This window comes from Malassezia sympodialis, genomic scaffold (genome assembly GCF_000349305.1).
Source record: "Malassezia sympodialis ATCC 42132 genomic scaffold, msy_sf_5, whole genome shotgun sequence".
Lineage (NCBI taxonomy): Eukaryota > Fungi > Basidiomycota > Malasseziomycetes > Malasseziales > Malasseziaceae > Malassezia > Malassezia sympodialis.
This window is the reverse complement of record NW_017387803.1, coordinates 400134-413305: the sequence shown is the minus strand read 5'-3', so window position 1 is coordinate 413305 and position 13172 is coordinate 400134. Positions and strand designations below refer to the sequence as shown.

Sequence of the window (13172 nt, the reverse complement as noted above, 5' to 3'; positions counted from 1 at the left end):
CGGAGCGCGAAGCGATCCACGACGCGTCCCGACGCGCTCAACGATGCTGTACGTGGACAAGTATCGGCCCAAGGACTTGAGTGAGCTGCATTACCACTCGCAACTCACAGATCAGCTCCAGAGCTTGGTGAGCATTTTACGCTAACGCCAGGCTGCTAGCGAAGATGTCCCGCACATGCTATTTTACGGCCCGAGCGGTGCCGGCAAAAAGACACGCATTACATGCTTTCTAAAGGCATTGTATGGCCCAGGCACACACAAGGCATGTACCCTACGCTAATCTTAGCTCCGAGTGGATCAGCGCGTTTTTTTGAATCCGAGCAAGCGCAAGATTGAGGTCAATCTTATCAGCAGCAACTACCATATTGAAATCACACCCAGCGACGCAGGAAATTATGACCGCCTCATCATTCAGGATATCCTCAAAGAGATTGCACAGACACAGCAAGTGGACCAGAATGCAGCGCATCGGTTCAAGGTCATTGTCATCAATGAAGCGGATATGCTCTCGCGTGATGCCCAGGCCGCGCTCCGCCGAACTATGGAAAAGTATATGCAGAACTTGCGCATCATTCTGTGTGCGAACAGCACCTCGCACATCATTGCACCTATCCGGTCGCGATGCCTGCTCCTTCGCGTGGGTGCGCCGAAGGACGAGGATATGGCGCGCGTGCTGCGGCACGTTGCCAAGCGCGAAAAGTTTCACTTGCCAGACCATGTGGCCGATGAGATTGTGCGCAATGCTGAGGGAAATGTGCGCAAAGCTATTCTTGTCCTGGAGACGCTGCGCGTCCAATCGTACGTGATGTGATGCTTACTTGAAAGCCCTGACCTGAGCGGCCCCGTCACGATTGCGCAGCCAGACTGGCAGATGTACTGTGAGCGCACAGCCGATATGATTGTCGCAGAGCCATCGCCAGCACGTTTGCTGGAGGTGCGTGGACGACTCTATGAGCTCCTGGTGCATGCTATTCCTGCCTCCCTGATCTTCCAATACCTGACGAAGTTTTTGGTGGCCCGAGTAGACGAGTCGCTGCAGGCAGAGATTGTGCAGAAAGCTGCCTTCTACGTAAGTGCGAGACTCTAACAACTAGGAACTGCGAAGTGCCACTGGCAACAAACCCATCTTCCATCTGGAGGCCTTTGTGGCCCAAGTCATGTTTATGCAAAAGTCTCTCCTGCTAGGGATGGATCTGGAATAGCTCTCCCTTTCGAGACCCTGTAGAGGACACGTGATGACTCATTTGCTCCCCAGATTGTGATAGCATGTTTCCCTTAGAATATGCGTATCCCATTGCGCCAGGTTGGTGTACCGTTCCGCCGCTATGTGCAGACGCTGCGGACAAGGAAGCAGACTGTTATGCGGCTAGACACTATTAATCCGCAAGCGGTAAAGGCGGAGTATGCCGTTCGTGGTGAAATCCCTCGAAAGGCCCACCAAATTGAACGCGAGCTCGAGCATGGAGCCAAGCTTCCGTATGACTCAGTCTTGTGGACAAACATCGGCAACCCACAGCAACAGCCAATCCTGGCGCAGGAGCCTTTGACGTTCTGGCGCCAGGTTGCGGCGCTGACAGAATATCCGGCGCTCTTGCATATGGAATCGACCACGCGCGATGCCATGTTCCCGACAGACGTGCAGGAGCGCGCGAGGCAGCTGCTGGACTCTTTTGGAAGTGTGGGTGCTTACACAAACTCTAGGGGAAATGAGCTGGTGAGACAACATGTGGTTGACTTTTTGCACGAGCGCGATGGCTACGTGGAAGACTTCGACAATGTCTACTTGACGGCCGGCGCTTCGGCGGGCGTCCAGCTCCTCTTCCAAGTGTTCTTTGCTCCGGGAAATGATGCGCTTCTGATTCCGACGCCGCAGTACCCCCTTTACTCGGCCGCCTCGGCCCTATACAACGTGGAGCCAGTCTACTACACGTTGCGGAGCGACCACGATTGGGACGTCAACTTCGACAATGTGCGGGAGCAGATTTCCGTCGCGCGCGCGGCGGGCGTGAACCCGCGCGCGATCGTGGTAATCAACCCCGGTAACCCGACGGGTTCGTGCATGACGAAGGACGAAATTGAGCAAGTAATTGAGCTGGCGTACAATGAGGGCCTTGTCATCTTCGCTGATGAAGTGTACCAGGCCAACGTATACCAAAACGAACGACCCTTCATTTCGTTCCGAAAGGTGCTCTTAGACCTGGGCAAGAGTAGCGACCCGCGAAAACGCGACATGAGCCAGATTGTGGAGCTCGTGTCGCTACACAGCATCAGTAAGGGCATGACTGGCGAGTGTGGTCGCCGCGGTGGCTTTTTTGTCCTCAACAATTTCGACAAGGACGTCGACGCGGAAGTACTGAAGATTGCCAGTCTTAACCTCTGTCCTCCCGCACAGGGTCAAATTGGTGTGGACCTGCTGGTGCGTCCCCCTCGTGAGGGCGAGCCTAGCTATGATCTGTGGAAGAAGGAGGTCTCGTCCATCTTCCATACGCTCAAGGACCGTTCCGAGCTGATTGCCAAGCGCCTGGGTGAGCTTCCTGGTATGAAGGTCGAGCCTGCCAAGGGTGCCATGTATGTGTTCCCCCGCATGCACCTCTCCAAGTCAGCCTCTGATGCCGCCAGGAAGGTAGGCAAGAAGGTGGATGAGTTCTACTGCCTTGAGCTACTGGAGGAGACGGGCATCTGCGTCATTCCCGGCTCGGGCTTTAGCTTCTACCCTGAGTACCTGGAAGATGGATCCAGCTACTCGTTTTTCCGCACCACGATCCTGGCCAAGGGCACCGACGAGATGGTGGAGCGCTTTGTCAAGTTCCACATGCACTTTATGGAACGGTTTCCGTAGCGTCAACGTGTGAAGGTGGAGGGCTCGTGGGGCCCATGCCGCCCCAAAAAAGAACTTCCGTGATTGGGTCCCTAGTCAAGCCCCCTGCATGTCCGCGACGATGGGCCTGCAGCGCAACAAGAAAGGGGGATCGTCCAAGCCACTCTCGTAGCTCGCCACCCATCGCGAACGGGCCTGTAGCGATGACGAGCCCCGCTGCCGCAGCTGAGAGCTCGCGGAGAAAGTGGGAGCGGCTTCCCACGCCCCCTTCATCTGGACACAACGATGCAGTTACCATCGACACGGCCAACCAGCAGCGCACGACCATGGTGCCGGTGGATAGCGACGGCGACAAAGAGGCGCTGCACCAGCACAAGCGCGTGTGCCGGCGCGATCCACATGTATTGACGCCACCGAGTACACGCGGTCGGCGGATGCACGACAAATTGGGTCTGCACCGCCCATCGGCAGAAACACGATCAAGCCACCATCGGCGGCACGACAGCGATTCGATCGACTCGCTGTGGATGATGGGTGGCATGGAATTAGGGTCTACGTCGTCATCCTGGGACCAAGATGTGCCATCGACAGAGCATGCATGGCCCATGCACGCCATGCCTATACGTGATACCCCGCACAACCCTTTCGTCGAAGGAGGACCCGCAGATGTGGGCTTCACCGGACCCAATGCCTCGAATGCGCTGATGCGCGCCATGGCGCGGCCCGTCAAGTCGCCAAGTAAGACCGTGTTTGTGTTCCGTGGGCAGCGTGTCGTGTGTGCCCACGGTGCCGAGGGTCACGAGGGACGCCGCCCTGCCGGCATGGCCATCTCGCCGCCGCGCCCCCAGCTGCTCTTTCCGCCTCGACAGCGGGAGGCGCATCCGGAGGCTGCGCATGCGCTAGACTATCATGCCCTGTCGGATGACGAGTGCGAGACAACGGCAAGACGACGCACTAGCGCTAACCTCTTTGCACAGGAGCTCGCGGCCCGTCCGTCTTCCCAGCCCCTGCCGACCGTGCACGAGGACGCCGACGCGGCGTGGCTCGCGTCCGAGGCGCCAGGACGCCACATGCCCGTTGCGTGGCCAAGGCACCCCCCTGCTGCCAAATATGAGCTGCCTGCCAAAAACAAGGAGCTGTTGGAGCGGTTGGAGTGCGTCGATTGGTCGGAGGAGGGGGTGCAGAGTGATCCAACGATCTAGTCTCGTGTATCAGTAGTGTAGTATATAGTGTCGCGCAACCTCCACACCTGCAGGAAGCGGCAAATGCGCCGATTTTCTCTCTAGGCCATGTCATTCCAGGCGCGGAAGGCCCAGCGACTTAGGCGGGAACGTGCCTCCGACACGCGGGCGCCGCCAAATGAAGAGCCAGCGGAGCCCGTATATGCACTACAAAACACACCGCTAGACATTGACGCCAGCCCAACCCATGGACGAGGCCTCCGTATCGCTGCAGGGTCTGGCGGCGTCGCGGCAGGCACTACGCTGCTGGCCGTTGAGGCAGTCTCTGCTCTGAATACCACACAACTAGGCGTTCGATGCCATTATTGCTTTGCTCGGCGAGAACAGGGGCTCCTGCGCTGCTCACGATGCCGCTTTGCGCGGTACTGTGACGCGACATGCCAGGCCGCAGGATGGAAACAGGCACGACACCGAGACGAGTGCGACGCACTCGCGCGCTGGTATGCAGGTGCTGACACCCTGCCCGACTTTGACCGGGATCCTGGTCCCTCCGTCCGAGTGCTCGCGCAGCTCCTCTGGCTACGCCGACGGCATGGACCTGCATGGTGGGCTCCTTTCGCTGCGATGCAGTCGCACCGCCAGGATGCACCGGCCGCGCAAAGGGACGAGGCCGCCCAAGTGGCAGTTCGTCTCGCCCAGTTCGTGGGGTCTGAGGCAGGTCTCCGCGCGCTGGGCATAGACAGGGCCAAGTCACTTCTGGAGCTCGTGTGCCAGTGCCTGACCAACGCATTCACCCTCACAGACGCCCAGCTAGATCCTATCGGTGCTGCGCTGAACCCAACGGCCGCTCTTCTCAATCACTCATGCACACCTAACACAGTGGTGGTCTTTTCTTCCGCCACAGAGCACGCACGTTGCCCCATGGAGGTGGTGGCCTTGCGCGACTTGGCGGAAGGCGAGCCCATCTACACATCGTACGTCGACCTCGCTGCGCCGCTGCCCGTGCGACAGCAGACACTCCAGGAGCGCTATTACTTTACATGCAAGTGCCGCTTGTGCACGCGGGGCCACTGGGTAGATCCCCGCACGGCGCGCTGGTGCGCCCGACCCGGCTGCCATGGATGGGTCGCGCCCGCTGCGCGCCCACGCTGTTGCCATTGTCGTGCGGGCGAGGTAGACACGGCCGCCAAAGAGGCGCTGGTCGCTGAGGCGCTCGATCTCGTACCCAAGATTCACCGGGGTATGCATACCCAGCTTGACGAGCCACTCCTCGCTCAGCTACGCGCTTTGCTTCCTCGCCTTAGCGCTGTGGTGCCACCGTCGAACTACGCCATGTGGACGCTCGTACATGCCGCGCACGTCCTGGCCATTGAACGGCGCGATTGGGACGAGGCAACACAACTGACGATGCTCCTCTGTGCTGGCATGCAGGCGCGCGGCGCACGCGACGAGCCGAGCAGTCTTTACCCCGAGGGCCACCCCCAGCGAGCTGTACTGCTTGCGACGCTGGGACGCCTTCTACTGCAGGAGGCATCGAGCTCGCCCTCGCCCCTGCTTGCACGGCCCGTGCCTATGCCGACGACGCCCGAGGCCCGGGCGCTGCTAGCGCACGATGTGCTGCAGCAGGCACTTGCCGAGGCCCAATGTGGGTTCGGGTCTCGCACACACGGCGGCTGGGTCGCCGAAAGCGTACGGGAGAGCCTGCGGAACATAGAGCAGGGGTGTTTGTAGATGCTACAGGAGCCGATCCTTCTTTGGCTCGGGCTCGGGCGCGGGCGCAGGCGGCGGCTCACTTGATGGAATATCCGCAAAGCCCAAGTTCGCGAAACTGTCTTTCTCCATCAGCTCACTAGTGGTCAGCCGCCGTGTACGCACTTCTCCATGCGGCACGCCAGGTACGCTTTGGACAAGTGGCGGCACGCGCCATTGTTGTTCTGGTGGGCCTTGAGGCACGCCAGGTATTCGCGCATCGCTGCAGTGCACTCTCCTGCGTCCGTCAGATTCACAAACGCACCGTCATGGTCCAAAGGGAATGAGCCGCGCTCAGGCGGCAGCACCTGGAAGTTGGAAAACGTCGGCGGCCGTCCAAACGACATGGCTCGAAGCACGTTACTCCTCCACACGTTGTCCTTATGCGAGGCAAGTCGCGTGTGGACGCACGACCGGGCGTGGTGCTCGAGACGGGGGCGGCCCATGTGCGCGTAGCCACGACTGAGGGCCACGAGGTGCACGTTCTGCCGAATGCCATTGCACGTACTCGTCCGGGCGCGCGTCGGCAGGTGCTGGTGGGCGATCTGATCGAGTCTGAGTGCCTTGACTATGGTGGGCTCCAACTCCGCCTGCCCATTGACCGGGGGCTTGTTGTGGACTGGCAGGCGCAGAAGGCCGTATGGGACCGCGCTCTAGTGCGCGCGCTTGGATGCTCCTCGGATACGTTTGGCGCTCTTCGGGGGCACACGGTGATTGTGACCGAGCCCTACTTTTTACTGCCTGAGCAGCAGCGTGCATTTGATATGCTCCTCTTTGAATGGTACGAGGCCGACGCTATATGGAGGACCACTCGTACGTATAAGTCGATAATGCGCAGCCGCTCAGCTCGTGCCATACGCCATGGACCCGTGCCCAGACGCCATGGTCGTCGTCGACGTGGGCCACAGCTACACCCATGCCGTCCCGGTGGTGCAAGGCGCCGCACAGTGGAACGCTGCACAGAGGTACGCGCCCTGCACTCACCCTAGGTTGGACATGGGCGGCAAGGTCTTGACGCACCTGCTCAAAGTCATGTTCTCCTACCGCCAGTGGAACATGATGGACGAGACATATTTGATCGACAAGATGAAAGCGGCGTCCTGTTTTGTGGCGGCTAGGAGCGAGCCCCTTGCGTACCGACGCGGCGACGAGCCTCGTGGGCCACCGAGCTCGTGGAGCTTCGAGCAGTTCGTCGAGCACTTTCAGTACGTCGCCACGCCTAACGCAGCCGCCACTCGGCAAATCCCATGGTCCAGCAATACGTGCTCCCCGACTATGCGACACCTGACGATGTAAAGGATCCTAATACCAAGTATGGCTACGTGCTCAGCGGTCCCCCGGCTCCGACACACCCTATCGTGTCGGATGACGAGCTAGATGCTTTTATTGCAGGCCCATCGCGCCGCACGGCCGGCCCCCAGACAGAGCACCAGGTCTTGCGCATGGGGCAGGAGCGTTACCAACTATTTGAATACCTTTTTTCACCTGACCGGATCGGTACGCTGCACATTTTGACACCAGGCCTCGAACAAGGCCCTCTTCACGAGCTCGTCGCCCAGTCGATCCAGCGCGCCTCGCCGGCCGCGCAGGACATGATGTGGAGCCACGTCGTGCTCACCGGCGGCTCGGCTCGGGTGCCCGGGCTAAGGCAAAGACTGTGCGTATATGACACTCACTGTCAGCGAGCATGAGCTCCGTATGTTGGCACCGGATGATGTGCCAGTGCATGTGTACCTGCCAGGGGACCCGCTCGACGCGCCGGCGCGCGGCGCCCTGGCCCTGCTGCACGCGGCGCCGACCTCCGCAGCGAGGCAGGCCCTCGAGGCCCACCTTGTCACGCGCGAGGCATGGCAGAAGCACGGCGGGGGTGCATTAACGCCTGGCGAACGAGGCGGCACAGCCCTAGGCGACCAGCGTTTTGACGGCTGGAATACAATCGTTCAGCCAGAAGAATAGTATGGACAAAGCCTATGGGCAGACATTTAGCACACACCGCACTTGGCGATCTCGATGCGGCTACGGGGCTTGCCGCTGCCGCTGCCCTCAGCCTCGATGGCCTTGACAACGTTCATGCCGTCAATGACCTCACCGAAGACGACGTGCTTGCCGTCCAGCCAGCTAGTCACCACAGTGGTGATGAAGAACTGCGAGCCGTTGGTGTTAGGACCAGCGTTGGCCATCGAGAGCAGACCAGGCTTGTTGTGCTTGAGCTGGAAGTTCTCGTCAGCGAACTTGGCGCCGTAGATCGACTTGCCGCCCGTGCCGTTGCCAGCGGTGAAGTCACCACCCTGGAGCATAAAGTCAGGGATCACACGGTGGAAGTGCGAGCCGGCGTAGCCGAAGCCCTTCTCGCCAGTGCAGAGAGCACGGAAGTTAGCGGCAGTCTTCGGAACCACATCGTCGAACAGCTTGAACTTAATAGTGCCGAGAGGGGCGCCGTTCTTGGTAATGTCGAAGAAAACGTTAGACATAGTGCGAGAGGTAGCTGCAAATTGGCGAACGACAGAAGGAGTAAAAGCCATCCTGTATTAGGTCTAGGGAACGACACAACAAACTGTCGGTACGTACACAATAGGGCAGGTGTAGGTTGGTGTCGGTCAGACCCTCTATATATAGGCTGCCAGCACACCCGCCGTCCGTGCGCCTGTCATTCTACAGCCTTCGGCAACCAACCACGAGCTGAACCGCATGAATCAGATGACCAATGCTGACGCAATCAACAGAGTGGGTGTACGTCCCCGCGCACCGACGTTGGACGTGGGCGCTATGCCGCTGGGCCGCCACTCTAAGCCTCCTCAAGGCTCCGCACCGGAGAGCACGGAGGGCTACAGCAGTCCTCCTGTCTCAGAACCAAGCACGCCAGATAACTCCAAGCCTGGGTTTCCCTTCAATTTTGGGCGTCCTCAAGGGCTCGCCTCTAGCCTGCTCGATCGATCGGATTCGAATCGTCGGGCCAGCCGTGACCCAATACCCGCATCCTCTTCCGCGGGACGCTCAAGCAGGACTTCTTCGAAGCAGATGACCAAGTCCCAGTTCTATCTCGACAATCTCCGTCCCGAGGACGGACGGGCGGCTCAGACCCTCTTGTCGGGGTGCCTCCCCCACGAACAGACGCCTCCTTATTCCAGCATCATGACTCGCCTCGAACATGCCCCCAAACTCACTCTGGGTATGTTTATGAATGTGCCAACACCTATGGTCGCGGGCCCACTGTCTGTGGCATCCGGCGAGTCTCGGCGCAAACTGGTGGGTGTGTGTAGCGCGACCGCCGCTCCTGCCCCCATCGCGCAAAGTCGGCACGCTCACAGCCACTCGGGTCTGGCCCGCGTGGTGTGCATTCACGAAATTTGCGTCGACCCCTCCTATCGCCGCCAAGGCATCGGAAAGAGGCTCGTGCGTACATTTCTCGAACAGCTTGAAAACAACATTGTGTCAGGCGATAGCCTCCATGGCCAGGAGTTTGAGGTGGTCGCGGCCATATGTCCCCCCAAGCGCGTGTCTTTCTTTGAACAGTTTGGGTTTGTTTGCCATGGTGCTAGCTATATTGAAGTAGCGCCGGAGCCTTGGCTGGAAATGAGGCGCTTTATTCATCCCGACATTGACCGCTCGCATGAAGCATCTTTTCTCACCGCCGATATGGCGGAACTATCCCAAACTCTCCCATCATCGATGGGCTCACTGCCGCAAAGCATCCTCGTGGAGCACATGTCCGGACCGCACTCCCTGGGCAGCAGTGATCATGAGACTGGTTTCACGCCCTACAGTCCCACGAATGCGAACGCCCAGACACACTCTCCTTCCGCCATGTCCCCCAAGACCGGTAGTCTAACGAACGATCAGATCCTTACGATGCTGCTTGAAAACGCTAGTATCTCGGAGGGTGCCGCTCGCGATTTGGGAATATCCGTTCCATCCTCCGAATCCAAGCAAAATCCTGCCTGCTCCTTCGAGCGCATTTTCGGCCAAGCCATCGCCGGTAAAACGGCATCCGAGAATTTCTACTCTGCCCTTGTGGCGCGCTTGGTTGACCGCAACTATGGACTGAATATGCACCGCTTGTACTGCCCCAACGAACACTGTGATTGCGTGTTGCTGAATCGAAATTCGTCCGAGTGGATCATCCGTGAAACAGGCCCCTTGCTGGATGCTGTTCCTACGGCTAGCAGTGACTCGGGCGAGACAGAAGCCGACAGTTCCCCTCAGGCGAGCAATGCGCCCTGGCTTAACTCCCTATTCCAATCGACCAGCAAATCCGTCGATTCCATTGGACCTCTCCGCGGCTTTTGGCATGTACCTGGTCCCATGAGTTTCGAAAATATCTCGTTTAGCCGTGACGTGACGTGGGTCGTCCCAAGCCGTTCTCACAATTTCCCAACAATGTCCAGAAGCAGCACTGCGAGCTCGACAGATCCGGCCTCAGAATCTGGCCACAATACCCGCCGTCGGCGTTCTGATTCTGTTCGCGGCAGTTTGCCCAGTTTTCGGAGACAAACACGTCCAATTGAGCCCATTGAGACGACAAGTTCCGTCTCGTCACCATCAGACGACTACAAATTCGATGTTCAACCTGGGGAGACTCGTGTGGTGAAATACCTTACCTGCCCTGATTGCGGGTGCGGTCCTCTTGGCTTCATGATCTTGCCAAAGAAATCATCGGATGACTCGGAGCCTGATGCAAACTCTAGCGACTGCTTTGTGGCTGCTTTCCGTGTTCGATATGATATTAAGTTATAGTCAAGGAGTATGCTGAAAAGTCATCCGCTAACATGATTTGTTAAGTCAACCGTATGTAGCTCTGCGTGTTCCTGTTATACCCTAGTCTGACACGACTTGACATCGCTAGGGCGCATGGTCTAGTGGTATGATTCTTCTTTAGGGCTTGTCTCCGACTAAGATCCATAGAAGAGGTCCTGGGTTCAATTCCCAGTGCGCCCCGTTTCTTTTGAAGTTTTCCACCAATGATCCTTTGCTTCCTTAATCAAATAACTAATTATCAGCTAAGCTTCCTGAGCATGGGCGCATGGTCTAGTGGTATGATTCTTCTTTAGGGCTGGTCGTTTGACCGAAGATCCATAGAAGAGGTCCTGGGTTCAATTCCCAGTGCGCCCCTTTTTGAATATCACATTTCCTATATATTTTAGGAAATGGACTTCCCATTGATTCCACTTTGGACATCTGAATGAAAATGATGCTATTTACTCCTGCTTAGGTGGCTCTTCATCTTCGCCATCTTCCCGGGTGTCGCCATACACACCGCAAAGAGCACTGACGCGTCAGCATAACCACAACGTACCGATACAAAACGCGCCACATGATCACATACCAGAAAATATTCAGAAGAAGAAGAAGGAAGAGGGGCGCAAACACCTGCTGTGTGAAAGGTTCGGACATACGTGACATTGCATCCACCAGACCAGCCAGTGTCCTTGCGATGGATAAAAGGTGCGCGCATAAGCGGGGATCAAGGTGTAGTGTTTATACACGGAATAGATCGTAAGAGCGCTCAGGTAAATGCGGAAATACGACCACACCACCATAAAGGTCGAATAAATGATAGCCGCTGCTAAATTGAGGTCCAAATAGTTGAGCATCTTAGACAGCTAATCGGTTATAAGTCTAGTTCAACGTACCGCAAGCCAGGTGTCCGGGATGTCCATACACACAAACACTGTCGTTCCAATCATGGTGAGGTTGATAAAATACGACCATCCAATCAACCAAAGAGTGACAAGATGGTGGGCCACCAGTTCATAATAGTCCTTCCGTGGGCGCTCAAGACCCAGTAGCATGACAAACGCCTGTTGCAGCCAGTAGCTTGCCTGTAGCAGATAGTATAGCTTCAGTTCCGGTCGCATTTGCCAGTGGGGATATTGGTACCAAAGATGCTCGAGATTGTACCACCAGCTGTCCTGGAAAGACATAACATAGAGGCCGAAAATGCTAGTAGTACCCCAGTACGTCAGTGCATAGCCCTGCTCAGCGAAGCGGGTCTGCTTGTTGGGAGACTTGATACCCCACCTAGCAGCCATTGGCTTAAAGACTCTCTCTGTAATGGTTTGGCGCAAGAAGCTGAATACGATCACGTAGTAGGACATGAAGCACACATCAAATATACCCTTGCCGAAGCGAAGAAGCTTGGGCTCATCCGGGAACAGCGTTGCGTGAACCCCTTGGAAGAAAGAGCGGATCCCGGTAGCGATCGCGTTGTCCGCCGAGTAGGTCGGAGCAGGACCGTACAAGCGGTTCTGAGTGATACGCAGAAGAACCTGACTTTCTGGAAGACGGTACGACAAAAACAGGAAAGGCCTAAACGGATTGATGCTCACCGGCAACACATGTTCAAACACCAGGTAGCCCAGGACGAACAGAGATGCCAACTGGAGCGCCAATGTAGGCGAAACTAACCAGCGAAGCATGATCACATCCTTAAAAAAAGAATTTTTCTTGGGCTCCGCAGCGTTGGGACCTCGTGTTGTCCCTACCGTCGACTCGCGCATACTAAGTGTGGAAAACCCAGCACAGGCTGGTCGTTGACGTGCCATTTCTCTGCATAAGCGTGCATCATTTTTTAGCCACCCGATGCATCTGATCGGGGGAGCCCTCTTCTCCCAGCGAACCATGTCGGAGGCTGGGCCGTCGCGCAGGCCGCCAGGGCCGCCGCCGGGGCCGCCGCCGCGTCCTCAATTCGCCCATGAGAAGAAAAAACTTGAAGTATATCCTGAACCGAAACTTTCTGGTACGTGGGTGCCCTTTTAACAGAATAGCGAAAGATAAATACGCGCGGAACCAGACGCGCGAAGTGGACCGGATCTTGAATGTTGCATTCCGTATGAATCCCTATGATGTACTCGATCTTACGCAGAATGCGGATGAAAAGGCGATCCAGAAGGCCTATCGTAAAAAGAGTCTGCTTATCCATCCAGACAAAATGAAAGACGATCAGGAACGTGCCGAAGAGGCGTTTGACTTGCTAAAAAAGTCTATGGATGCGCTCCTAGATGAAGGGCGACGCAAATTTGTTGATGAGACGGTAGACAGTGCACGACTTCTTGCTTTGCGTGAGTTGGGTCTTCCTATTACCATGACAGCTGAAGAAATTGAACTGGAGCAGGTACCTGGTGGGCGGTTAGATCAGCTGCTACCATCGTGGGAGGATCGCATCAAGATCAATGTAAAACATATCATTCTAGACGAGGAACTAAAAAAGCGGAAGTGCGTTGTGGCGACTGACTCCAGAGCGGTCCAAATGAAGCAAGAAGCCGAAATTGATGCGGCCAAACGACGTGAAGCTGCTGAGATGGAACGCAAGCGCCGGGCGGATATGGACAACGCCTGGGAAGCGTCTCGGGAAGAACGCGTAAGCGGTACGCTCACTTATTTCTAACAGACAGGCTGGCGTTCTTTCCAAAAGGGCACCAAACGAA

At 57.1% G+C, this 13172-nt stretch overlaps 8 protein-coding genes across 8 annotated transcripts; 5 read left to right on the top strand and 3 right to left on the bottom strand.

Annotated features, from left to right (window-relative positions):
• Positions 1 to 43: 43 nt before the first annotated feature.
• Positions 44 to 1202, top strand: MSY001_1377 (uncharacterized protein; the record flags this gene model as incomplete). Its single annotated transcript, XM_018883179.1, has 4 exons — positions 44 to 127; positions 287 to 798; positions 860 to 878; positions 1095 to 1202. The coding sequence occupies 4 exons, from the start codon at positions 44 to 46 to the stop codon at positions 1200 to 1202; spliced, it is 723 nt and encodes a 240-aa protein (XP_018739964.1).
• Positions 1203 to 1282: 80 nt separating this feature from the next.
• On the top strand, positions 1283 to 2839 carry MSY001_1376 (uncharacterized protein; the record flags this gene model as incomplete). The annotated part of the gene is made up of 2 exons (XM_018883178.1): positions 1283 to 1408; positions 1433 to 2839. 2 exons carry the CDS (start codon positions 1283 to 1285, stop codon positions 2837 to 2839), a joined length of 1533 nt encoding a protein of 510 aa, XP_018739963.1.
• A 3016-nt stretch (positions 2840 to 5855) lies between these two features.
• Positions 5856 to 6095, bottom strand: MSY001_1375 (uncharacterized protein; the record flags this gene model as incomplete). The annotated part of the gene is made up of 2 exons (XM_018883177.1): positions 5856 to 5986; positions 6014 to 6095. The coding sequence occupies 2 exons, from the start codon at positions 6093 to 6095 to the stop codon at positions 5856 to 5858; spliced, it is 213 nt and encodes a 70-aa protein (XP_018739962.1).
• Positions 6096 to 6131: 36 nt separating this feature from the next.
• MSY001_1374 (uncharacterized protein) lies at positions 6132 to 7704 on the top strand (the record flags this gene model as incomplete). The annotated part of the gene is made up of 5 exons (XM_018883175.1): positions 6132 to 6561; positions 6587 to 6713; positions 6738 to 6953; positions 6977 to 7405; positions 7431 to 7704. The coding sequence occupies 5 exons, from the start codon at positions 6132 to 6134 to the stop codon at positions 7702 to 7704; spliced, it is 1476 nt and encodes a 491-aa protein (XP_018739961.1).
• A 26-nt stretch (positions 7705 to 7730) lies between these two features.
• Mala s 6 (allergen) lies at positions 7731 to 8270 on the bottom strand (the record flags this gene model as incomplete). The annotated part of the gene is made up of 1 exon (XM_018883174.1): positions 7731 to 8270. One exon carries the CDS (start codon positions 8268 to 8270, stop codon positions 7731 to 7733), a length of 540 nt encoding a protein of 179 aa, XP_018739960.1.
• Positions 8271 to 8445: 175 nt separating this feature from the next.
• On the top strand, positions 8446 to 10253 carry MSY001_1372 (uncharacterized protein; the record flags this gene model as incomplete). Its single annotated transcript, XM_018883173.1, has 2 exons — positions 8446 to 10092; positions 10218 to 10253. The coding sequence occupies 2 exons, from the start codon at positions 8446 to 8448 to the stop codon at positions 10251 to 10253; spliced, it is 1683 nt and encodes a 560-aa protein (XP_018739959.1).
• A 690-nt stretch (positions 10254 to 10943) lies between these two features.
• MSY001_1371 (uncharacterized protein) lies at positions 10944 to 12290 on the bottom strand (the record flags this gene model as incomplete). Its single annotated transcript, XM_018883172.1, has 3 exons — positions 10944 to 11013; positions 11142 to 11173; positions 11379 to 12290. The coding sequence occupies 3 exons, from the start codon at positions 12288 to 12290 to the stop codon at positions 10944 to 10946; spliced, it is 1014 nt and encodes a 337-aa protein (XP_018739958.1).
• Positions 12291 to 12577: 287 nt separating this feature from the next.
• On the top strand, positions 12578 to 13132 carry MSY001_1370 (uncharacterized protein; the record flags this gene model as incomplete). The annotated part of the gene is made up of 1 exon (XM_018883171.1): positions 12578 to 13132. The coding sequence occupies one exon, from the start codon at positions 12578 to 12580 to the stop codon at positions 13130 to 13132; it is 555 nt and encodes a 184-aa protein (XP_018739957.1).
• Positions 13133 to 13172: the final 40 nt, after the last annotated feature.